Source organism: Teleopsis dalmanni, chromosome 1 (assembly GCF_002237135.1).
Source record: "Teleopsis dalmanni isolate 2A chromosome 1, ASM223713v2, whole genome shotgun sequence".
Taxonomy (NCBI): Eukaryota; Metazoa; Arthropoda; class Insecta; order Diptera; family Diopsidae; genus Teleopsis; species Teleopsis dalmanni.
Window position 1 is genome coordinate 14,341,564 of NC_051846.1, and position 26,967 is coordinate 14,368,530.

Genomic DNA, 26,967 nt, shown 5'->3' on the forward strand with positions numbered 1-26,967 from the left:
GTTAGAATTTGAGACCGGGTAACATATATTACGTCAAGATTTTGCTGCCATGGTACTTTTTCTGATAAAAAAACATGGTATTTTTTCTGATAATTAAGACGCGATACTGTTTTGAGTCCTTTATTCTGAATATATTAAAAGAAACGTCACTTAAATAGCTGTAACTGAATAAGTAATCATTCAATCATGTCTTCAAATTTTGACAAGTATCATTTGAAAGTTGCCACTTTTTAAAATTTATGTAGATTTTTCATTAGTGACACTGCCAGTGTGTTATCCTATGGAATTATAAACCAACGGTATATTTATTGGTGGACATTTTTACACGATTTAAGATGGGACACAACTAGCTTCTACCTTTAGAAGAGTGCAATGAAAATTGAGTATTACTGGGGTCTGTACTTAAAAATATGACTGATTTTCTATATTTTACATATATAAAAATTGTATTTCTTTGTTTATGTTGAAGCTATTTGACCACTTTTACTCTTTCATAACTCGAGGTATTTTCAAAACCCCTTGACTGAATTATTGTTTATCACTTTATCAGACTAAGCAATAATTGACCTCAGATCTGCGTACCTCCCCGAGGAGCCTGTAACCATTCTGAGATTTGATAACGCGGTGTTGGTAAGTCTGTCAGTTTTCGCAAATAATTTCAGGGCTCTATCCTTTATATATTTTTTGATGGGATGTGTTTGATTAATTTTACTATCTTAAATTGGTGCACTTTGTCATGTTTATAAAAAGTTTACATATAAATACTTGCATTATAGCAAAACCCATAGAACTATTGTAAGTAGTTCTAAGAAGAATTTACATTAAACTTGAGGAAATATGTATTATATCTCTATATTATACAATATTTAAGAATATTAATTTTCAAGCAATTTAGACTGATTTTTTAATTAAAGGAATGATTTTCTCATTGAAGTAAATTGAAATTTGCCACTCATTTGCCAACCAAATGCTTCCCTACAAGTGCAACAGACATTCTACCGTAAAAGCAAAAACAAAAATAAAAACAAAGCATTTGCTTTTATTTTCAATTATCTTTAAAAGATTACCTCACATTTGTTCGAAAATAACATCAACAGGTGAGCTTAGGCGTATGTCAATAGAACTTATGATTGACGTTGATGCGTTCATACACAAACAACATTTCGACAAGTAATTTGTTGTAAGTAAGCCAAACCAAGCCAAACCAAGCCAAGCCAAAGCACTTCTCCCCCTCCCCCCAACCAGTCAGCCAAGAAGAAAATGCCAAAGTCTTAAATTTTGTGGCCTATTAAATATAAAACATAACATTTTATGTGTTAATATATGCGTGAGTCTGTGAGTGTGTTTGTGTGTCGAGTCTGCCTGTCGGCTTTTAGGAGACTGCAGAAAGCTGTTTATCTATTTGAGTGCGTAAATGACACAAACACACACATACACAATCCTATACGTACTTATATATACACCAACAACCATTAAAGTAGAAAGTAAGCTTGAGCTGCCAAACACTGAAACAAAAATAGGAACAAAAGCGGTAAAAATGGAAAACTTCAATATAATTTGGAATTTAAATTTTCACTTGAACGAGTGCGGTTCTGTTTAAAAATGTAAATGAAAATGTTTATTATTTTCCATTTTTTTCTGTTGCCATTTTTTGCTTTCTTTTCGTTCAGAATTTTTTATTTCTTTTTCTTTTGTTTCATTTTATTTGTACTTTTAACTCTGCTTCTGGTTAAAATATGAGCATGTCAATTTTAACCAAAAATGGGATGCCACCCTATAATTGTGAATGAATTGACGACAACAACAACAGCAGCTGCAGTAGCAAAAACAACAACAGCAGCAGCAGCAGCAACAACAACAACAACAACAACATGGCTATAGCCAGAGCAAGAACAGAGCAAGAACAACTGTGAAAGCAACAACTTTTTAATTAAATTAAATTTTTCATTGAAGTATAAAATTTATATACTAGCATAAAGCACATTGTGAGTGCGTAATTGTATGTATGTGTGTGTGTGTGCAAGTGTGAGCTCTGTGTTGTTTGACTGTGTGCATATTTGTCAGCTTGCATGAATTTGTATGAAGCAGAGTTTGTATGATTTTGATGAATTTCAGCAACAAAACCAGCCAAAGGTGGCACAATTTGGTCTATTAAAAGTTTTCGAATTCCTGCCTTTTATTTTGTAATCTACACTTTTTCATAGTTTATTAGAACAAAAAATATTTGAAAAATTTAAATAAAATTTGTTTGTGAATTTGTAAATTCGCATTTTGATGTGAGAAAATATTAATTGACTTTATGTGCAAGTAACAAATTATTGACAATCCATGAAGCAAATCTGTAAATAGAATGATTTACTGAAATGAAAAAATAAGTGCACCTGTGGTGGCATCAGAGACAAACTCGAATGCAGATAAAACTCACCATAGAAAATAGTGCTACAAAGAAGCACAACTAACTTTTTCTTTGCACCTTGGCAAACTTAGAGTTAAACTCTGCTAGGGCTTGAAAGAGATGAAAGACAAGGAGTTGTAACAGCGCTCAACCTTTTTATATCGTGCATCGCTTCCGAATTTTTATTTCAATTCACTACCCCAGATTCGTTATATTTTCTGATTACCTTGTAGTTAGTATAAATACATATTGAATAAATTGTTTTAAAAAATAAAAGTACCAAAATCAGCAATAACAAACAACTAAATGAACTTTGCGGATCAAAATTAAAATTGATCAAGTGTCTAATAGTTCCAATAGAACTGAATAGATATAGACAAAAGAAAACAAACCTTCCAATCCTTATTTGTTAGTTATCATATAGTAAAGAGTATATATTAGTAGCAATCGCTCTCACAAAAAATACCTATAACGTAGGCTAATTACAATACCACAATTTTGGTAGATGCTAGCAAGGTTAGAGAACTTACTTAAAAAATTTTACTTTTGGATCGCATTAATAAAACCGCCAATATCTTTAATATTTTTATGCGATTTTGTCTTTTCAGCATTTATTCTGTTGGATTAATATCACATTTATTGACGATATGCAGTAATTGTCTAACTTGCAACGTCTAGTAGTCTAATGGTTCAAACTATTAATCAACATTTCTTAAAAACAGAAAAATATATCAAATATTTGTACAATTGGGCTCAGAATACATTCAAAAGTAAGCTTATATTTCAGGAAAAATTTATTTTAAATATTTTGATCGTGTAATTTTAAGTCTGCCACACTGATTGTTTGAGCAAGCACAATAACTTCTTAATTCTATCAGGCCTATTTTCTCAAATATAATGTAAATCTTGTTCGTTTTGGAACTTGTAAGGCTCCATAATCGGTTAGATAATTATTTTCAATATATTCTACAGAACACTCATTTCGTATTATCCAGTACCTCTAGGGAAACATTTTGGGAACCATTAACGCTGGCCAAAACATCAGCTTTTCATTTTCTACACATTTGTGGTGAGAATCAACAAAGTAGGCTAAAATTGTCAGATTCTCTGATATTTAAAAATATTTTATTTAAAAATATTTATTCAGATTTTTTCAGTCAGTTGATCAGTCAGTCAATTAGTTAGTGTTTCTAAAGTTGTATTAAAAATAATAAAAGTTTGTGTTACAATAAATACTGTTTTTTATTAATAAAAGCTATTTGGTTATTGTAATCACAACACATTATTCCTTTTCGAATGTAGCACTGGTATCATTAAACCAAGCCATTTACATAATTTTTTAGCCTCTATCAAAACAATTTTCAACATTGTCAGTTTGCTGTAACGTGGTAAAGTTCTTAAAGTAAACGATTTATTTTTATTAAAGCACTCGAAGGTCTTAAGAGCAGGCTATTGTACTTTTCCGCTATCACGATATTTAATTTTGTCATGGATAATGGGTTAATATCTAACGCATCCCCTAGAGTAGTACGCATCCTCCGGTAATATAAATTTCTGCTGCGCTTTAATCATTTTTGTCTTGTTAGGCTCCATATAATAGGTAATAAGTTATAATAGTCATAAAAATATCTTCTGTTGGTTAGTTGCACTAGCAGGAGACAGCGATTTTTTGCCTTTTTGCTAGCACATTCCTTACATTCTTTATATCTTAGGGAACTTTAAGAAAGAAAAAAAAATACAACCTAAATCTAGTGGAATATAAGTTATTTAATAGTCTTTTGTCCATCTGTTGTTCTATTTGTTAAATAAATTTGTTTTAAAAAAAATTGTCTTTCAAATTTACTGACAATTTATAGGCCATAAAACAGCTATCTATAAATCTCCAACGGTTCTTCATCCCTTTAACTAATTACGTAAAGCAGCGTTTTGAATTTGAGAAATACTATTAAGAAATAGTTTAGAAAAGTGTCCTCCAATAGTATAGACATACTTCTTTATACTTTTATTACTTCATTTATTATTTCTAACTAAAAATAATAGTGAAATTATGTATTTCGGTTGTCTGCATTGAAAGTATGTTTAGAAATGCTATCAAGAGTAAGTTTTAGAAGATTTTGATTGCAAATCTACTTTTAACGAACTACTTACCCACTTTGCAGCTTAAAATGGCAGAAGTGTGTAATAAATTCATATATAAAAATTTTTAAAACTACACAATCATGCATACCCCGGCCGGGAAGATAAACTTAAATATGAATACGCAGCTTTTAAAATATCATTTGTACGGATTTGTGTTGGAGTTCTGCTAAAATGGCTCTTTTAGTTTAATGGGATTATTATAGTTGCAAATTGTGTATTTTATTTATTTAGAAATATGATCTGCTACTTTTTATAACATACAATCTCACTATGTCCATGTCCGTGTTCGTACCATACCCACACTCACACCCGTATCCAAGCCGTGTACACTCGCTCCACCATACATGCTTGACTCCACACAAAGTCACAACCCCAAAGTTGAGGCACTTAAAAGTGAAATAAATTGTAAGCATTTCTGTGAGTTTCAGCAAGCAAATAGAACAAATGGACTCATCCAGCTACACATGTGCATGCACGGATACAATACACAAACACATATACAAAAAACAACAGTTTTAAATTCGGATACAGATACAGATACAGAAGAAGTACATTTGGCTACATATGTTCATGATTATAAAATAGGATTAAATGAAGAATTGAAATGATTTTACGAGTTCATTTCGAAATTTTTTCTTTTTCTCAAAATACAAAATACCCGGTCTTAAATAAATAAATGTTGATAGAAGTGTTCGCTATTAGTTGCATAAAGCGCTTATTTAACCTGCAATTAAAACTTAAATACACACAGCTACTAATCTGAGCAAAAACATTTGCCTGAATCATCTGAAACGCACAAGAGCACATCGAGGCATTCCCACTCGGGCCAAGTACTTCCAGCGCTCGTAACGTGATTTCAAGTCTTAATTTTAATTTTGGTATGAAATTGCTTTAATCCCTTCCGATATATTCTCGACCATTTAAGTTTAATTTTTTAATCTAGCGTAACAATGCGAAGAAGTTCACATTTCGTTAAAGGTTATTTCGTGGTAAAAATGGGAAACTGATATTTCGTTCCGCAGCGCTTGAAGCGTTTCCGAAAATTCGCATCAAAGTTAATGGCGCAATCGCCATTAAAAGCTTCACGCTTCTCGCAGTGCAATTACAAATATGGTTATAGTCACTCTTACGTGGATTTCAAAATTTTAATTTCAAATTTAATTCCGACTTTTTATGCTTGCGTACATACCATATGCAAAGATTGAAATACTTAAGCTTGCAGATACATACGATATGGAAGTGAGGTCACATAATTAATAATTGCAAAGAAATTGTCACAAATGTGCATTGATATTGCAAAATCGATTTGAAACCCCAAATGGAAAAATGCAAGAAAACCCAAAAAAGTGGAATGTGGTCAAATAGAGCATCTCTTACAAAAACACATTAAATCGATTTGATAATCCAAGTGGAAAAATTTCAAAAAAATCAGAAAAATGGAATGTGGTCAGATGGACTACTTCTCTTAAAGACATTGAATAAAAGAGAGCACCTTTTTTAAAGATATATTAAATTTATTCGAAACCTAACTGATAAAATATGAGAGAAACTAGGAAAATGGAGTGTAGTCAAGCAGAAAAGTTCTTTTAAAGTACTTAATGTAATAATTGCATTTTGAATTAGAAATAAAAAGCGAATAGTTTTGATAATGACAATTAGTAATAACCAGTAAGGATCCATTTAGGCCTTTTGAAGCATTGCGCTAATGTGATTTTTTAAATTTTCAAGCTTATGGAACTTAAATGAAATATCTCCTCGAACAAAAATCCACGATTACAATGTCTGCGTAAAATCCGTCCAATAAGACTTGGTTTATCAACAGTGAAATACAAAGAAAATTTCAAAACTTTACCAACGGATGCCTACGTAATATTTTGAAAATTTGGTGGCCAAGTAGTATTTCAAATATGGCACTACTTCAGCATACAAACCAAGAAGACTTGACCACACACTTCGTAAGCCCTGCGATAAAATTTGCCACGCAATACCTTTATGGAACCCACATGTCAACACACACAGAGGAAGACCACGTAAAACCTGGAGAGGAACGATACCAAATGAAACCGACAAATCCTTAAATGAATTGCGTTATATTGCTAGTTTGAGTTGGTACTTATATTGCTATAAATAGTTAGAGATACTATGTAACAAGTCTATGCTCCTGATGGAGTTTGGCTAATAATAATATATATTTTCAAGAAACTATTTTGTATCATTACTTATGATTCAATTGATTTTTTTCAAATTGCAACTGCTATATAGGTATTTATTGTCACTACGTAAACGCTTATCACTCACACCTCGAAAATTGTGCTTTACACAATATCTCATATCTGGTACATCATCTTCGTTGCATCACAATGAACCAGCTAAGGGTGGGTAACTTGCCTGCAGAATATCACCCCACAAAAGTTGATTAAAATTGGTACTAAATTTGGTTAATAAAGCAATTCGTATGCAGCAGGGTCTTTAACGTTTTAATATGACGCAGACCCTCTAAGCATGTTAGTAGCAGCAGAAGAAAGAAAACCACAGTAACAAGACCAATAGCAACATCCCTTGAAAGGGCATCAACAGGCACACAAGTAATCAACTCTCAACGCGCACCACACCTTACCGCTGCGAGGCTGGAGTATCGGCCTGGATCTCGATTAAAATGTCCAAAAGTACAAAAGAAGGAGCACGCTGTGTTGCTCGTGATTATCAATTTTGAAACAAAATTCAAAACGTATGCCAAAATTCGCACAATTTCCGTGTTTTGCACGACGCACCCTTAATTTGCATATATTTCATACTTTCCTTCATTCATTCGCTCACTGGTTCAGTTACTCAGTTACTCAGTCAGTCAGTCATTCATACATTTATGCGTTCCATAGCTGGCATCACTGCAAAGCGTAGCGTTGTTTAGCGCGTCAAAGCAAATAATATCTTTTGGATTGTCACTAACGCTAAATGGCCGACGGGTGGATATGAAAGTCGTTTGAGCGACCCATACAAAATCCATAGAACTCATACAACCCATACAACTCATACGAATCATATTCAAATTTAATTTAAACAAATGCGCTGTTTAGTGAGATACGAATTAACTTTGTAGTACGTAGCTAAGCAACACGAAAAACGCCGCTTGTGTGTGCGATAATGTGAATGCGATTGGTGTCGCATTGCAGAAGAGACTCGCGCAGTACTTCATCGTAATCACCATAAACTGCAGCACGTACTCATAATGGATTCACTTCGCAGGCACATTCAAGCACACACTCAACACCACATGAAATTATAATTGTTGCGCACAGTATCCAATCCGAGGAAAAAAGCACCAAAATTACTCAGAAACCAAAGGCAAATCAAGCCGAGCCAAACCGTGCCATGCCCTGCCACGCAATGCCACACCACGCCACCAACGCCAATTGCGTTGCGTCTGTTTTATGTGTTATCACGATGGCGCTACACACCGTAGGCCATGCAATCTACTCATGTTCCAAGCGAACCAGCGTTGGATATATGTATGTATATCTGCTGAACACATTCTAAAATATAACAACTTCAGTTGCTGCGTCAACAGCTGCAGTGGCTGCGACAATGTGCTGGTGCTGTTGCTGTTGCTGTTGCTATCACTGTTGCCGTTGCCATTGTCGTTGTCGTAGTCGTTGTCGTTGATGCTGTTTTGGTGGCCATCATGTGGAGCGACCATGGCGATCACCTTTGCCATATACGTACATCCGTTTGTTGGTGGTAATGGGTAGATAGTAGGTGGCGGGCAGTAGTTATGTTGGTGGTGTGTTTATGGTCGGTCATTAATAATAATTTTCGTAATGTGCTCTAGGACATGTTGAATTTATAATGAACAAAGTTATTTTGTAGAACGGAAGGATAAACGAACAAACGGACGGACGTTTGCGAGTAAAATTGCCATTCACATAAAACGAAAAAACATAAAACAAAATTAAAATTTTAAATTATAAACATTAATTTGCACGATTTTAATTTAAAATTGGTCATTTCACCAAAATAACTACTCAATACCATTTTAGATTGACCATAAAAACGACTTACACATAATCCTGTCAACACATTTGAGGTATTAAAGGACACAAAAAGACAATTAAAAATGCCAACTTATAATAAAAATAAAAATAAATGCTGTTATAAATTCTTCCCATGTATCTCTCGGTTCGCAAGGAACTCAACTAAAGTGGTTTCTGAAGTATTTAAGTAATTTAGTTTTATTGCTAAAACTGGAAGAGCACAACCAATAAAATATGAGTTCAAATATTGCCGTAGAGGAGATACCGTAGAGTGTAATAAATTTGTGTCTTCTAAATGCAATTGTCAATGAAACTAAGTCTAAGCTCTATGAATTAAAAGATGCTAATTAAGCTTCACATGTACTTAACTTTAATATTCAAAAAGACTTCACCATCACTAATAAGGAAATAAAATATATAAGAACACTATTTAAATACTTATAGCAGTTGAAACATTAGTCATAATTCAATGAGATTCTATTTTAGTAAATGTTAAGTAGTTAAAATTATATTTCATACTAAATTTTACTATTCAAAACTGTGACTAAACTGATTTAATAGAGTTTTAAAAAAGTTTTGGACGAACTATTTTAGCAACAAAACAAAAATGCAGTTTGACATTACTTATATTATGGAATTGTAATATTAATTCCATGTTTAGTTACCTTTCAATTACTTCAGTTCACTTACGATATTCAAGCTTAAGCTTCCATGTTTTCCCTACACAACAACGCTTAATTCAAGATTAGCAGGAGTAATATCTCCACTAAATGCTGCATCTGATTAAATATTTCCACTTACTGCATCAGCAGTAAAACAGGAAAACAATTCTGCACTGACTGATATTCATTAAAGTTGAACTTAGAGAAAGCAAAATCTGGCGCACCTTACTAAGGTAGCAGTGGAGTCCGTATAAAACCCACAATTCACACAATTTATTGACAACAAGGGCCTGCACTAGTAAGTGAAACTATCAATACAGAAAGAACAATAACTTTTAATTCAAAGCAAATACGAGTACCTGCATATATCGATGATATAAACACATTAACTACCACTGTTTCAGTACTAATCGAATGGTTTTAGAGCAATAAATAAAGCGAAAAGTATTATTATTACAGACCTCATAATCAGTAAGACAAAACTAACCATCAGAAAACCTTAATTTTCATCGAGAAGAATAACAAACACCAAACAGATGTTTTTTTAACTTATATCCCAAACAGATCAAATTAAAATGATTTTTTATTCCTAAGACTTTTTTAAACTACATCCGAAATGGTGGTCTAACAATCGTATAACGCCAAATTAGAATAGTTCTAAAATCTCTATAATCTCTATATTAAGAGTTATCAAAAAGATCGGACTGAGATTAGATAATAAGAACTGACAAAATCACAGATAAAAGGCTATAAAGATGGCGGAATGTGTAATAAATCAAAACACATGTCTTACATATTTAAATGGATAGATAAAGCCAATGGATACGTGATATAAGATGAGCAATGGATGAGATGGATAGGTATGTAAAATTCGTTACTGAAGCTACTAAAGAATATGAAGAATATAGCTTTTATAGCAGACGAAATTTAGCCAATGATGATAATAAATATATTTAAGAAGTTTTATAAAGCCAATTGCTTACATAAAAAAAATAATTAAAATAATAATAAATACTAATAACGCTACAAAAGCTTTAATAAAAATGAATAATGCTCTTATGGAGAAGAAAACTGCAGAATGGAAACCAATTAGTTCCGACGAAACTATTAAAATCGAGCGGAAAACACAAAAATATCTTACGAAATGGTTCACAAGAGTAGCATTAGTAATAGAAATAGTAGCAGTAGTAGTAGTAGAAGAAATAGAAAGAGTGGTAGTAACAGAAGTGGTCGTAGCAGCAATAATGGTAGGAGCAGTATTGGTAGTAGTAGGAATGGTGGCAGTAATAGTAGTATTAATAATAGCGGTAGTAGTAGTAGATATTGTATTAATTGTAATAGAAGTAATGGTAATAGCAGTAGCAGTTGTAATATTAGTAATAGTATGGTATTAGTAGGAGTGACAGTAATATAAGAAGTAGTAGTAGTTTTTAATGATAGAAACTTTTAAGCATAGCTTAATCTGTTCATGTTAACACCATCGTCTTCACAATAGGCTTTCATTATAAGTTAGATAAATTTTCATAACAAACTCACCAAAATCAGAGTCAATTCAATAATGTGAGCATTTCATTAAATTTAAAATTAAAATTTAATATCAAATAATATCAAATTATTGAAATGATCTAATCAATTCAAGGAAGTTCATAAATTTTTAGAATTTTTACTCCATTGACATTGTATTTAACTGTGCCACATTCGATTCACTGACATAGCTAAACATAATCATGTAATAAACTTCATCAACAAGTGCATAACAGCAGTGTAAGCAGCAACAACGACCCATTTATGTCCTTTCACTAAGTCTGCTTATTCTCCAATAGATGTCACTGGGTATCGATGCGCTGAAAGATAAATATTTTGCTGACTTTTCAATATTTGGCAAGGAATAAAGTAGGCAAATAATTTTGCGTGCATCACAAATGCGGATTATTGAAAACTCGAAAATACGAGTTCGCAAAGGACATAGAAAAATAGTTTTCATTAATTTTCATTTTTATTGCGCCGATATTTAACCATAAAGACAAGCTTGTTTTCGCCGTTCCGATACATTTTCGTATCTGTCGCAAGGATTCAACGATATTTGCGTCTGTTTTCGTTTTTATCCAAAAGTTAATAGTGGTAAAATGTTGAACATTTGCACATAAAATGTTTAACATGAACGGCCACTGGAAGCCCTAGAGAGTTGTAAGCGACGACAATGGCGACAACAACAACGGCGATAACAATAACAAACAACAAATATTATACATAAATACACTGATTAACAATTTCCGCTTGGCAAACAGAAATTCATGCCGATAGCCGATAGCCTATAGTCCATAGCCCATAGACCATATAACCCATACGAGATGTAATCAAGTTGAATAAATTCGAAGAATATACACGCAAGTACATATCGAATGAAAGTATGTTTAAAAAAATACAACAACAACGGCACAAACTATTTCATAAATTATAAATGAGAGGAGTTAAAGGAGAAACATCGTATATACTCGTACGTATAGATATGTCTGATGCTTTGTAGTGGGTTGACGGGTTTAGGGCTCTGTTGGCGATGGTGGTGATGGTGGAAGGGTGGCAGTAATAACATTGATACAACAAAGCGATAATAACAATAATGAAATATTTTATTGCCGCTGGTCAAAATTGAATTGAAATGAGAAATAGTAAATGACAACAACACAACAACAAAAACAGCAACAACATAACAATAACAATATTCACAGCGACAAGTACAACAGCGGCGGACGATATTATTAATAACAACAACAATGTTATGATGTTTACACAAACAACAAAATAAGCTGTGTACATAAACAATTCAATTTGTTGAATGGAGAAAACTCTTAGAAAATTTTCTATGAAAGAAAAATTCATATTTTAATCCAGAAAAAGGAAATAAACAAAAATTCTTGTATATATACCATAAAAAATTGTTCAAGATTATGCGAAAAGTACAGAAATTATAATATAAATAGAGCAACTTCCGTAGATAGCGACTTCATTATCATTTAGAAAATTAACCAGAAGCAGCGCCTGGTACGAATCTGTGAACCACAAAGACAACAACAAACACAACGCACAACAACGCGAATAATCGTAGTGGTACTAACGCAAAGCAACGCACTAGTTCAGTAGCAACGAAATCATTAAGGCTAAATTGCAACAACAACAACAATCACAACACTTTCAACTGGTAGAACAACAACTACAAACATGGGAAAGCATAGGATTCAGTCAGTGTCTTATGTGTGTCAGTTAGTAATGCTAGCAGATTTACTATGAAAGCAATCCTCACTTCAGTTTCAGTGCTCGCGTTGGATTGTAGCCCGTAGGCTCCAAAAGCTTATTACTTTACTTTGTAAGCGATTTGTGTTATTAGTTGCATTAATGACCAACACTGGCTTTAGGTCGGCGGCAAGTAGCATGTGAGATGCAGCAAATGGAGGAAACCAGCACAAAGCAACACTCAAGGCGATTTTCGTATTTGTTCTGAGTTTTTGTGAATTTTTAAATTGTGCGAAACAGTGCCCCGCATAGGTAACAGATAAGCTAAAGGACTGGAAAAAACTCTATTAAGATTGAAAAAAAATTTAGTTAAAAAATGTTCTAAAAATTGCAAAAATTTAATTTAAATTCATTAAAAATATTATATATCATTCGAAGGAAATGAAGTTTCTCCTTTTTGCTTTCATTTCAATTTCTAGAAAACCTAATATTCCATTTATGGATATCTATATGTATAGTTAGTAGATAAATAGATATCCATGCAAAATAAATAAAAATAAATCTAGCATCAACTATTCCTATCAGATATGACCGATATATTGTTATTTCCGTCTTCTAATGTCAGTTTCTATATCTGATAAAAAAGAGATTGGCTTCAAAATTCATATTGGCAATTCCTTCTCATTACCATGTTTTCCACATTCGACAGTGTTTGATAAAAACCTATGTGATGAACTTATGGTACTATATTTCCAAGTTTGAGTGTGAATTAATAAACCTACCAGTACAGTCTAATGACTGCTAACTTTCAAGTCAATATGATAGGTCTTTCGCTAATGTGCTGACAAAATAGCATGACATTTCGAAGAATTAAAATGAATTTATTATATATGAATTGTGGGTTTATATTACCTATGCAAATATGAGCATCGAACAAAGGTAGCATATTTTAAACTTAGTGAAACATTAACCAAATCGTTTTATTCGATATACAAAGTATATGCTGACTATTATTTGAAAATTATCATAAAAGCATATAATCTTTATCATAATGTATGGAATCAAAATTAATCATCTCAAAAACATCAACTCATCAATGGTTTTCTAAATCAACTTAGACGTAGGTGGTCTCTTAATCTGTACTTTATTTCATACTTTTACTTAATGACCCACCAGCACCGATAATGCAGTACTAAGTAGGTTCCGCTTTGATTGAAGCATCTGTATAATGCCTTTCTTGTAAATGCCCTATATAAGAAATATCTTAATTTTTATTAGATATATATCAGATAAAGATATAATATCAGATATAAAGATAAATATATGAAGCCAAATATATAAATATTTTCATCTGATGTATGGAATATATCTTATATATGTATAGGCCGCATGACCAGCTATATTATTGCAATGGCAATACCAATATCTGACAAGTAAGTTTCGGATACCAGCAATCACTACTGTTTTTAAGATGTTCTAGTGTCTCAATAGCCATATGAGTTAGACACTGATAAGTTGCTAATTGTATGAGGATGGTGCAAATAAATTTGATTGAGATTCTTGAAAAATCCTTGGCTAAAACCAAAGTTTCCTTAACTGAAATTTATACATAGTACTCGTTTATCTAAAATCTGAGGGAATTTGCATGAAATTATATATATATTACTTATACTCTTTAAATAGTATAAGTAATAAAACTTTAAAAATTGTGGGAACTTGTGTCTTTTATATAGTAAAGAATAGTTTTTATTAATAAGTCAATGAAAAATAATAACTTGTAGTGTATCTTTCTATAATTTTTGCAACTTCTCTGCAAATATCGGAACTGCTCTGCAACTATAACCTTTCTAATACATACTCAGGCATATACTTTTCTTATGTGAAAATTTCAATTTCTTAAAATCTTAAAACAAAAAAGTCAAATTTTTTCTAGGAAATATGATTGGAAATATTTAAAATTGTTTATGAATGAACTTACATTAAGACTGAAAAGTTTTCGGAAATTCTCATTTAAAATTCGCGCGCTGTATATTTTTCGATATTTTAAGTTTATGTAGTTTGGCAGCACTGTCCTTAATTACTATGCCAAAAATGAGCGCGATCTGTCAGACAGTTCGTTTACGGCAGCTGTTGAAACCAGTTCCCCTCAGTAGTGCGTTGCGAAATGTCTTCGACGGTCGTACGACCGTCCTGAAAGGCTTTGTACCACTCATAAACTTGAGTTTTCGATAAAACTGATTCCCCATAAGCCTTTTGTAGCATTCGCAACGATTCTGCACACGAAATTTCGTTCGAAACACAAAATTTGAGGCAAACTCTTTGTTCAATATTTTTTTCCATTGTTTTTTTCGCAACGCACTACTGAGGTGAACTGGTTTCAACAGCTGCCGTAAACGAACTGTCTGACAGTTCGCGCTCATTTTTGGCATAGTAATTGTCCTTAATTGCTGCCAAACTACATAAACTTAAAATATCGAAAAATATACAGCGCGCGAATTTTAAATGAGAATTTCCGAAAACTTTTCGGTCTTAATGTAAGTGTTTAACTATTGGTCGCTTTGTCCGTTGTGAGTTAACCCAACTAATGGAGATACAAATAAACTTAAGTTTATGTTAAAAAGATAAAAGTTCCACACTTGAATGTTCACCGGAACAGTAACTAACAAACAAGCTATGGAATTTTGACACATACCGAAAAATGACATCAATTGACTTCAAACATGTCAAAGGACTGCGAAGATTGGCTTTTGTGTGCATGTTGATACTACTATTGTCCTTGTTCTGCTTGCTGCTCTTGATATGGTTGGTATGTCCATGTGCGTCGGTTTACTATGTCCTTCAATTATCGATTAAGTTAATATTATTTTTTAAGATTTTTTATTTGGCCTTTGTGCTTAGCCATAACGGCTAATAGCAAAATCAGCCAGAAGCAAATAGCAAAAAGCACATAAGGCATGAGGCATAAGGCATGAGGCATTAGGCATTAGACGAAAGGAGTACTTGGGTTGGGTGTTGCCCATATTTTGCGCAAACAAATAAAAGGATCATCCTTAAGGAACTCATGTTACGTTGTTTACAGCTCAACATTGGCATTTTATTGTTATTGTATGAGATTTTTTAAGAAAATATAAATACTTTTGCCAAACAAAAATCAACTTTACACAATTTGAGCGCCTTTTTATGAACAAAAAATGTGCTTAGTTACTTATATTTTTTTTGTGTGGCATTTTTTTTCCATTCTCTCCATATCCTTTGTATACTTTGCTTATTTATTTGTTTGTTTGTTTGTTTGTTTGTTTTGTCAGCACTTTCAACATACTCGGTTCTGCTGAGGTTGGAGGAATCGGAGGAGTGTTGACAGGAAAAAGTATTAAATTTCTAAGCAAACAATAGAATTTTGAATTTGTTTATACACATTATTGCAACTTGAATTTTTGGATAAATATGCATAAATACAAAATCGCTTTTATTGTATTCAAATAACTTCTCTGCTTGTTTGTTTGAACTCAATTTATTTTTTAATCCAAGTGGAACCCCTCCGAAAAGATACTTTCCTGTACGAGTATTGCAAGTCGATTTGTGAGGAGAGTTCGAATTTTTGATGAAAAATTTAATACGTTCGGATTTTGGTATGTGTTTAATTCCCATACTTGAAATTTCTTCAATCTAAAAGTTGGTTCACAAAATCTTCACAAATAATTTAAATTATTCTTTTCAAATTAAATATTAAAATCAATAAATATTTTAATAGTAAACTTTCTTTCTCACAACTTTTGCATATGTTCCTTGTAGCGCAAACATTAAGACTTGAATTTAAAATTTATTTTCCTTTCCAATTTTTTTTTTTTAAATCAAAATTCCTTAAAAACTTATCTAAATTAAAAATTTTAAACTATTGCTCTTGCTATTCGAGAGTGTGTAGACAATTTGACGCATCCTGCATGACATACCCTATTAAGAAGATAAAAATAAAGATTCGTGCATTTTATCTTAATATGGAAGGCATTTTCTTTTTCCATTAACAGCAAAACACTTTTTTAAATACATAAATAAGTGTGCGTATATACATATATATATACATATCTTTATCTAGAATCTAGTTGTATAAAAACAACTCCATCCGCCTGCTCCTATCCACCCCCACCCACCTCCTTTGCCGCGGCACACTACACAACCTCCTCAACCAACTTTATTCTCATGCTGATTTAAATTGTCACATGCGTTAAGTTGGCAACTTGGCACCTGACTTGAAATTCTTATTTGCTGAGCACATATAAAAAAAAGATACATTTTAATTCTTATGCGATGGTTGTTGCTTCACTGTTACTCTTACTCTTCTTGTTGTTGCTGTTGTTGTTGCTGCTGTTGCTGTTGCTGTTAAATCCATAAAACGCACACTTCACATAAAACGTTTAAAATGTATCTTTACATACTAGAGAACTCCATTGATATATACGGGTGTATGTATAGGTATGTGTACGTATCCCATGCAATGTTTTCTATTTTCATACGCCTTAGATACATTACGTGAATTTAGCGAAATAAATAAAAAATCTTTTAAAAATTAAGTGCGCTTTTATAACTGGGTTTTTATCTTTAATTTAATATTGAAATTTTGATTTTACACGATTTAATTATAAAATTCAATTTACTTAAAGCATTTTATTCTAAATAATAAAAAGTATCTAATAGAACGAAAATGGGTTCTATTCGAAGAGATATATTGTCGACTCTACTTAGAAGCAGACGAAACTTCCAATCACATTCTCTGTGACTGCCCAGTCTTGATCTGGAACAGGTCACTGGGTCGAAAATTACTCTCTCAATTAGGAGGTCCTCAACGGTTGACATTCTGGCTTTCATTCATTCGGTAAGGGTCTGTTGCAGCACAATCAACTATAGGCGCAGTGCTTATTTTTATTCTATTCTATCTGAAAAAAAGGAACTAGCCAAAACTAAATGAACTTTGAATGGTTTTTATGACATTTTTTATGTTTTCATTTTTAATAAAAATATCATTTCATTCAAAATTTGGTCGTACATCACTCTCTAAGGTTGGATAATATAAAAAATATTCGCGACTTTTTATCGCTAGATAGTATTACTAATCATATACACGATACTAATCCGACCGAATATGTTAAACGAACACTTGTTTGAATGTTAACATTCCACGCCACATTTGTTTGTGCGAAATTGAAGAAATATGCTATGTGATGCTATATTACGATAGCGCAGACTAAGCTACAGCAAAAATCGTGAAAAAATGTTGGAGTTTACGGTGAAGACGCAGTTAGTGAATGCCGCATCCACAAGTGGTTTGCTTGGCTCCGTTCCTAAATTTAAAATATCAGAAATATCCCTCGATCTAGTCAACCACTCGCTGGAAAACCTTATAAAATTTTTGAAGAATACTGAAAGTCTTCTAGAGGAAAGTTTATCGTAAGATCTTTGGTCCTCTACAAGTTGACTACGACTACTACACCTGCATATACCACGAACTATAAGAGCTTTATCACAACATTATATAATGTTGTCCAAGGTTTCGCTGACTTGGTCATGTCGTGAGAATAGATGACGATACTCCAAAGAACAAAGTATATAAAGCGGTAGTTAGATAAAGAATGCATAAAAATATATCAGTCTCCTGTCGAGTAATAGAGTTGACAGACCACTAAATACACTTAATACTGGACTAGGCCCGCACACAGCAAAGGCAAATGGGAAAAGAGTACTACGTCAAGCCTAAGCTCCATAAGGCGATTTAAATAATGTAAGAAATTATGTAGCAGATAAATATAAGATAAACCACAAGCTATTAGGTAGCAGCAGAGTTATTAAATATCGATACCACTCTTAAATACCACTTAATCTAACGCAAAAAAATTTGATTGATCGAATTACTATCAGCCAAACAATTCTGAACTAGGAAGAAATCGAAACATTATAGTTGAAGAAAAATGGATTAAAGAAAAATATACCCAACGCAAGCGATTATAATCAAATGTCGGAGACTATCCACAAACGGCTTCAAGGTCTGGATTGAGGGCAGACAATGTTATGATTGGAGTATGGTAGGATTCCAAGGTAAATTAATATGCAACCCTAGTGTAATGGTTAATTTGGTTCTCTACTGCTCACATCTCGTTCGCCTCAAGGAAACAACTTGGTTGAATAGTTCCGATGTATCCATAATATAGCATGGACCTTGGCTGGCGAAAGAGCCGCTGAAAATTACTTGGACAAGTTTTACATCGAAAGTTTTATACCGATGAAATTATGCAGCTACCTGAAACATGGCAGGTCATAAGTAAAATTGATTTTAAAAATTTAAAGAAAATTATTGTTAAAAAGTGATTAAAAAAACTGCAGATACATTTTATGTATCACCAAATGGAGCTTTTGTTAAACACACATAATTTGAGTATAACTGAAAAGCTTAGACTTGTCGGGATCAACTTGGTCAGTGTAAAATAAACAGAAATCTCAATGGATGTTAACTATAAAATCTTTTGAACTTTCCTTTCATGGATCAAGACTGCATGTAAACAATACAGACAATATGGAAATATGGTTCTTGATTTTCCAGTTATCGTAGACTGTGTTGAATGCTCCAAAATAAAGATTTATCTCATTATAAATTCTTTTTAAGGCAATGTTTGTGAAACCATATTTCTTTAACACCAGCTTTAACAAAGCGTAATAAATCATATTGTTTGACCGAATAAATTGCAAAGGTCAGCAAACGAGAGTAACTGGTTAAGCCAGTCCTTTCTGAAGGAGCAACGAGCTAGATACTACGAGGAAAACTTTTATCGTTAACAAATTCATGGGACCAAGTACTTAAGTTAGTTTTATTATAAAAAATAATGTCATTCATTCATTAATTCCTTACTTACAATTCAAGGACCATATATATCAATAAATTTTCCTTACTTATTAACAATCAATCTATGATTAATCCTGCTTAATATCGATTGCAATAAATGGATTATTCAGCAGAGGGTTTGGGAATAAATTTTATAGGAGGTATTGTAGAAATAAAGGACCAAAACTTTGTTTCTGATCACTAATAGCAGTAATTTGGCAAGCAAATCTGCACAAAGAACTTCACAACAATAACAATCATATTCAATATTTTAATCAATTGAAACTAATGCCAAAGTGACTGCAAAAATTGTAAATCCTACAAATAAAAAACTATATTTAATACGTAAATAAATGTAAAACTCTTATGTTTGAAAATAAATAATTTGAATCGACTTTTGTTGGTCCGTTTAACTATAAAATCTAAGACTCAGACACTTTGCGTGATCGCACTTAGTCCTTGAGTCACATTTTAGACAATGTCCTTAAAAGTTGATATAGTATGCTAACTATAAGCTCGTAAAAAGTTGAAATTTGATTAGAAAACTTAAGTCAGAGTCTAAAAAGACTTCACAGGATTCTAAAAAGAACAAGTAAGCTCCCTAACAAAACACGATTTATATTGAAAATGAAAAGGAATATATAATGGCAAGTAATCTTGAAGAAAATAAAGACAATAAAGTCAAAGGAGAAACGTTTGCAGTTGAAGAAAATTGAATTATTTGAATATTGAATCTGAGTAATTTGATTGCAGACATCAGCCTATAAAAGGCAAACAAATGTGGCCATAATTGCTCGCTCTTAATCCCTTTTAAATAATTAAAAGCCAACAAAATTAAACTGCAAAGATCGCTTCGAATAATTTGATTAAGGAAAACACGTTGCCCACGTCGTATGAGTGACGTTAAAATTGCCTACGCAAATTCGGAAAAAAAACATTAAATTTCGCAAAAAATAATTCAACAAAAAAGCCTAAAAATGTCGCATGAATACAAAGTAAATAAAATTTTCATAAAATGTGGCAATTTCGTTGCTTAGTGACTTCGGAGGCGGAATGGGAGGAGGAGGCGTTTGCAAATGTGCTCATGCATCTATGGAAAAGTCAGCATTGGTCTGTGGCATTTCGCATGTTGCACAGAGCAAATCGAACTCATTTAAAATTCACAAACAGGATAAAGAGCATCGATTAATTTGAATGTGAAATCTATTTTCACGGTTTTATGATTTCGGTTTTTTGCTATGGAAAATTCAAAGCTCGCCTTCGCTTCATACGCGAATTTATGTGCTACGAATTTTTATTATGAATTGTGAAATTGTGATTTTCGTTGCAGTTCCCAGCACTGCAAGATACGCTCTACAACAGTCACAGTATCTGCCACAGTATCTGCCCGAGTAACTGCCACTGTATTGGTGGATTAGCATATACTCGTATGTGGGCTTGCGAGTGTGTAAGTGCTTGAAATGAAATTGGTTATCGTTGGACGTATCTGTGAGATGTAAAGCTGTCCTTGCTATTGCTTTGCTGCCACGTTGTTTGCATACGATGATTTAGTGCCGTTATCATTGATGATGTTGCTGATGCAGATTTCTATGCCGATGTTGATGTTGATGTTGATGTTGCTGTTGATGTTGATGGTGCTGTCTCATTGGTATCGTTGTTGGTACGCTAACTACTGCTGCTATTTTTGCTTCTATTGCTGTTATTACTGTTGCAGTTGTTAATGAATTATTGCGCGCACGTACTATTTATGCACGATGTCTGTCTGTCTGTCTGTCTCTATTTAAGTCCTTCCATTTGACAGTCTATACGTTTTTCCATACTGCAAGTACTGTTACTGTTACTGTTACTATTACTGTTATTGCTGCTGTTGGATTTAAGTTGATTGTACACGTAAATTTAAATCAGTTTGACTTCAATTTGCTGGCTGCAAACGTGCGGTAGACGCTGATCGCTATACTTTTGGCTCAAATGCGAATATCCGGCCGTAAATAACCTCATATTTAAATAATCATTGTCAATTGGAAAGGTACAGTTCCACACAATATTTGTGGAAATGTGGAAATGATTTTATTCTAGAATACATTGATGGCGGCCGTTGTAGGTATTTTAGTTATTGCTGCTATTGATGTTATATACGTTGCATATTCAGATAATTGAATGCTCGTTACTGTTAAAAGCAACAGGATGCTACGTGTGCCAAATTTGAAATTATTTCAAAACCCCAAAAACATTTCGTTACCCACTCATCATATTCATTTGCTTACAAAAAAGGGTTGTGAGTTTGTGATGGCAATTAGTGTTCCAACTTTTTTTCATCCAGAATACAATTTTTATGCGCTCCTTTTATTTGCTCCGCTTTCGTAGTGCAACTGTGGCTTGTCTTTCTGTTCACATATCTGTCCATGTATGCGTCTGCAAGTGCTAGTACATTCGTATCTATGTATCTGTGTATCTATGTATCTGTGTATCTCTGTATCTGTGTAGCGCACTTCATATATGCTACACGTATCTATTTAGTTTATTCATTACGCGATTTAACATCACTGCATGGCAACATTGCGTCACTCAAATCGTTTAGTTTGCCCGCAGCATCGCAGCTTGGGAGGGAAAACTTTTTGTGTGCAATTACGCAATTGTATTGAAATTAGTTAGGTAAAATAAATGAATCCTGTTGCAGCAGATGTTGTTAAATTTATATGGCAGTCGACAAACACACATGAATATCCAAATATTTATTCGGGTATCTGTGTGTGCCCTCCTATAATTAGCAAAAATATTTAAATTGCAATGAACGAATTTATTTTGGTGATGAGAAGCTTCTTGAATACAAATTAGTTGCGATAAACCAAATTCTAATGAAAAGTTAAACTCAAACCAACAAAATTGTCAGCATTTTATAAATATACAAATATATTTTTAAGGAAAGTTTGCAATTCAATTTATTCTAATATACAATATGTTATATGAATTTGTCAAAAAAAGTTATATCGAATTCATGCAAGTATATATCATATATATAAAATATTAAAAATACTTATAATATTCTAAACCAGTGGATAATAATGCATATTGAAATTAATTTCACAACATCTAAACTTCTTTTAAATGAGGTTAAATACTGAACAAACTTATTTATTCCTGTGGACCTTAAAACTTAATGTTAGTTGTGTATTTGACGTAGAACTTCTCTCCAATCAACTCTGCTTTGAGTATCTGCAATCTCTTAACTAATCACTCCATTAGCTACATGCACTTCTCATATTTCTACTTACCCAAATTTGACATGAAACACTCTTTTCAGTTAAGCACCAGCCTCGATTCTCACAATAGTGTTGAAGTCTCATTAAAGTCTCTAAATTTAAATTCGCGGAATCGGGTTATTACCTCAGTAAAGCTCATAGCACTTCTGCTTAACGCATTATTCTTGGCAAGGTTTGCTATCGACAAACCTTAAATAACTAATAGTACGAACACGATCATATATAGAAAAATATCCAGGCGCTTCAAATAAAATAAAATAACTTTTATTACAATATATTTATTACAATATTACAATATAATTACAATATGTAGTATTTCCTGCAACGCATATCTACCAATTCTACCAATTCTATCAATAGTCAAGTTAATTTACCTAATCGGGTCATGCCTGTTCTTTTCGACGATGACTATGTGCAAATCGCTTTGGCCTTTATACCTGTTAAGATGCTTTTTTAGTCTGGAGTATAAGCAACGATTTTACTTCTTTTTATTTTACATCATTGTACACACATATATCTAATATTTATACTATATAACTTCTATTTAAATATCAAGCAAAAGTAATTCCAATATTTCACTTCCATAATATAATCTACTCAATTTTTTACTTATACCGAATTTTTACAGTTATTTAAGTATTAGCATATATTCCTTTAAATATACAAACTTTTCCATTATTTATTAACACTATTAAAATATTTCGTTTCAGAAGATTGGCAAACAGAATATTTTTCTACAAACTCTAGTGCTCCTGTAAGTTATGGCAATTTACGCTTGAAGCCTCTTATGAATGGTCGTTTGCCAAATGAAGACAGTAAAGTCATCTTTTATGCTCCACCAGCTAATGGTGTTGGTCGAAATAATAAAAATAATAATAACAGCAATAATAAGAAATTTAATACTTTACCCACAGTATGCACAATTAAACAAGAACAACAGGACATGTCTATACTTTATCGCGAACACAGCGTCGAAGAAACTGAAGCCGCCCATGATCTTCTTTCTTTGTCACAGAGTCTGCCACCACTGACGCCCCCTTGTACCGTCACCTTGATGCACCAGGAAGCGTCAATCAAAACAACTCATCACTCAACTGTTATGCAAGAAATATCCAGTGCTTCCAACCAACAAACACAAACATATTATCCAAATGCGCATGTCAAGAACCATAATAACACTATATATGACAGCAAGCATCTGCAGCATGGTACTTCTAAAATACGCTACATTAGTAGCAATTATGATAGTCAAGTTGGCACAGAGAATTCCAGCAATTGTTCACCATTGACACCACCTAACTCAGACCATTCCTCAGACTTAGACATTGACCTGTCGTCATCCTCAGATTCAGGTCAATCAAGCCAACAGTCACCACAACTGTGGCAAGGTGAAGGTATTAAATTAAAGCGCAACAACTCTATTGACTCTGTTAAGCTAGGCCTTAATATATTAGACGGACGCACAAAAGCTTCGAAAGGCACCAAAGAAACCGACGGCCGTTCCGATACATATAAAAAGAAACGAGGTTGTTATAAGTGTTCAGAGTGCGGTAAGCAGTACGCTACGTCCAGCAATTTGTCGCGTCACAAGCAAACTCATCGCTCACTGGATTCGCAATCAGCTAAGAAATGCAATACATGCGGCAAGGCTTACGTTTCGATGCCAGCACTCGCAATGCACCTATTGACACATAAACTTTCGCATAGCTGTGACATATGTGGTAAACTCTTCTCTCGCCCTTGGCTATTACAAGGTCATCTGCGTTCTCACACCGGTGAAAAGCCTTACGCCTGCGCACATTGCGGTAAGGCATTCGCTGATCGCTCCAACTTACGCGCACACATGCAGACGCACTCGGGTGACAAGAACTTCAAATGCAACCGTTGTCAGAAGACCTTCGCCCTCAAATCCTATTTAAATAAACACCTGGAATCGGCGTGCCTGAAAGACGGCGTCATAAATGCGAATGTGCTTCGCAGTGGACTTGAAAATTTTGGGGAGAGCATTGATTCAGGTCAGAGTAGTGACGAAAACGATGATGATATTATTGTAGCTTAGATGAAAAGTATTTCAGTAATTATGTATGAAGGTGTAAGAAGTGACAGAGATAGATAGCTGGCTAGGCAAATGTGTAGGGTTAGAAAACAAGAAGAAAGATAATAATAATGTATAAAATAATATTAATATTGAATAGGGAACACTTTCAAGTGTTTGTTAGTGAAAAGTAGCTAAAAGCAAAAGTTTATTTTACAGAAAATAGTTGTACATAGAAATTAATTACTTAATAATTTGCATTTTGCAGGTAAAAAAAATGAAGAAGAAGATAAAGAAAATAATAATTATTGTGAGAAAACAAATTTCTTGAGATACTTGAATATATGTACTATTGAAGAAATGGAAAACATAAAGAAACAAATGCAAGAAAATAAGCAAGTCAAATGGAAGTTAAGAAAAACTAATAAAAATACTCAAAAGATGAACAAGTAAACAAAATAGAAACGAATATATAGAAATAGAAGAAAGTAAAAACCAAAATAGATCATATGAAAATAAAATGAAAGATAACACAGCATGGACGAACCAATCAAATATTAACAAAACTTATTATTAAAACTTCAAAGAGAAGAGAGATGACAAAAATAATAAATAGAAGGGATAAAAAGTTAAGAACCGAAAATTTATATAAAAGACAATGGAAATATATTGAAAAATATAGTAGATAAATGAAATAATTAGATATGAGATAAAATAATATTGAAAATCGGAAATCGAAAATCGAAAATCTCTGAAAAGCTGAAGATGCATTTTAGAAAAGTACGAGTGAATTACAGTACCAGTTAATATTCATATTACGATTTTTTATTAGATCATATATATTTAGGCAAAATAAAAACCAAAAAAAAAAAACAAAAACAAAAGCAAAAAGAAAAAGAATTATTATATATACAAAATAAATTTAATTATTTTAAAAATAGAGAACAAGAAGCGCAAACAAAACAAACCAACTAAAAGTAAAAATCCCATGCAACGAATATTATGGAACATAAGTAGAAATTCTATATACAAAATTATATGTTAAATTTTTATGAGAAAAAATCGTTATCTTTGTATTAAAATATAATATAAAAAAATAACTTGAAAAATATTTTTATTGTAGCATATTTACATATAAAAAAAATTTAATACAAAATAATAATTACAGACAGACATACATGTTCAGTACACGGACAACCGTTTAAAGATACCTACCTTTAACACAAACTCCAAATGAGAACCTAAATTAGTCCTAAAACCAAAGTTCTACGGATGATATATTCAAAATTTTTCATCCATAAAATCTAATTTTATTGTAGTTGATATAACGAAAAAAGGTATGCGAAGTTCTGATATTTCTAATTAAAAATACTTGTAGTTAAAATAACATTTGCATAAGTTATTAAGATAAAATACTTTTAATTGAATATTTCTCTTTCTCCTTAAATACTCAAATAACAATTCAATTACTAAAGATACATTTAAAAACATATCACAATGACAATACTTAAAATTTAAATACTTACATACAAACCGAAAACAAAATTATTATAAAATTACTTATATATGTATATAGGTCAGTCAGGCAGACATACATACATGAATGAAATAAATTAATTATATGCATATATTTAAATATTTTAAAACTTATTTTTACTATAAAAAATATATATTTGAAGAACTCTTATTCAATTTGTACTAAAAGCAATATTATTAAAAATAATTTAATTATTTATTTATCCGTTTATTATAATAATATTATAATAATATTCTAGTCATTAAATTTAAGTTAAATTTATTTAAATATTTATATATTAAAAATTATTTTCAAAAATAATATATTCATATATATATTAAGAATTATTTCTTAGGGAATTGCAATGAGAATAAATTTATTTCCTTATTAAAATAAATTTTATTTTATATTTAAAGATTAAATACTAATTCTATACTCTAAGAAAATATTAAATATTTTTCTTTTGTACTAAAATTAATTATTTATTTGTATTATAACTTATATTTATTTATTTATGTTATTATTATAAGTAAAAGTGTTATTTTATTTGTGGATATTCTTTTATTTTTTAATATAAATAATATAAATGGCATATATGTATAAGCAACCCTAACAAAACTATATATTATTAATAATATTAGAAAGACTTTTTTTATTTTAACTGAGTTTCTTGTGAAAAAATAATGATGTTTGCAAATTTATATTTTTAATATTGCGGATGGAAATATACTTAAAAAATTTTACAACTACTGTCCCTTTACTCCACTTATGATTATAACATATATAGTTAAAATTTTGAAACTTAATTATATACAGTTTTTCTCTCCGTTTAT

At 32.0% G+C, this 26,967-nt stretch overlaps 1 protein-coding gene across 2 annotated transcripts in view; it reads left to right on the forward strand.

Moving 5' to 3' along the window:
- LOC119670626 (zinc finger protein 37) overlaps positions 1–25,480 on the forward strand; it is a 30,141-nt gene extending 4,661 nt beyond the window's left edge. The window contains exons 2-3 of one of the 2 annotated variants that reach the window (XM_038080958.1): positions 23,294–24,598; positions 24,887–25,480. In XM_038080958.1, coding sequence (XP_037936886.1) covers positions 23,294–24,598; positions 24,887–25,071 — 1,490 coding nt within the window. In that variant the 3' untranslated portion in view covers positions 25,072–25,480. The remainder of the gene's footprint in view (positions 1–23,293; positions 24,599–24,886) is intronic. The other variant, XM_038080959.1, reaches the window with a different exon arrangement.
- The last annotated feature ends 1,487 nt before the right edge of the window (positions 25,481–26,967 follow it).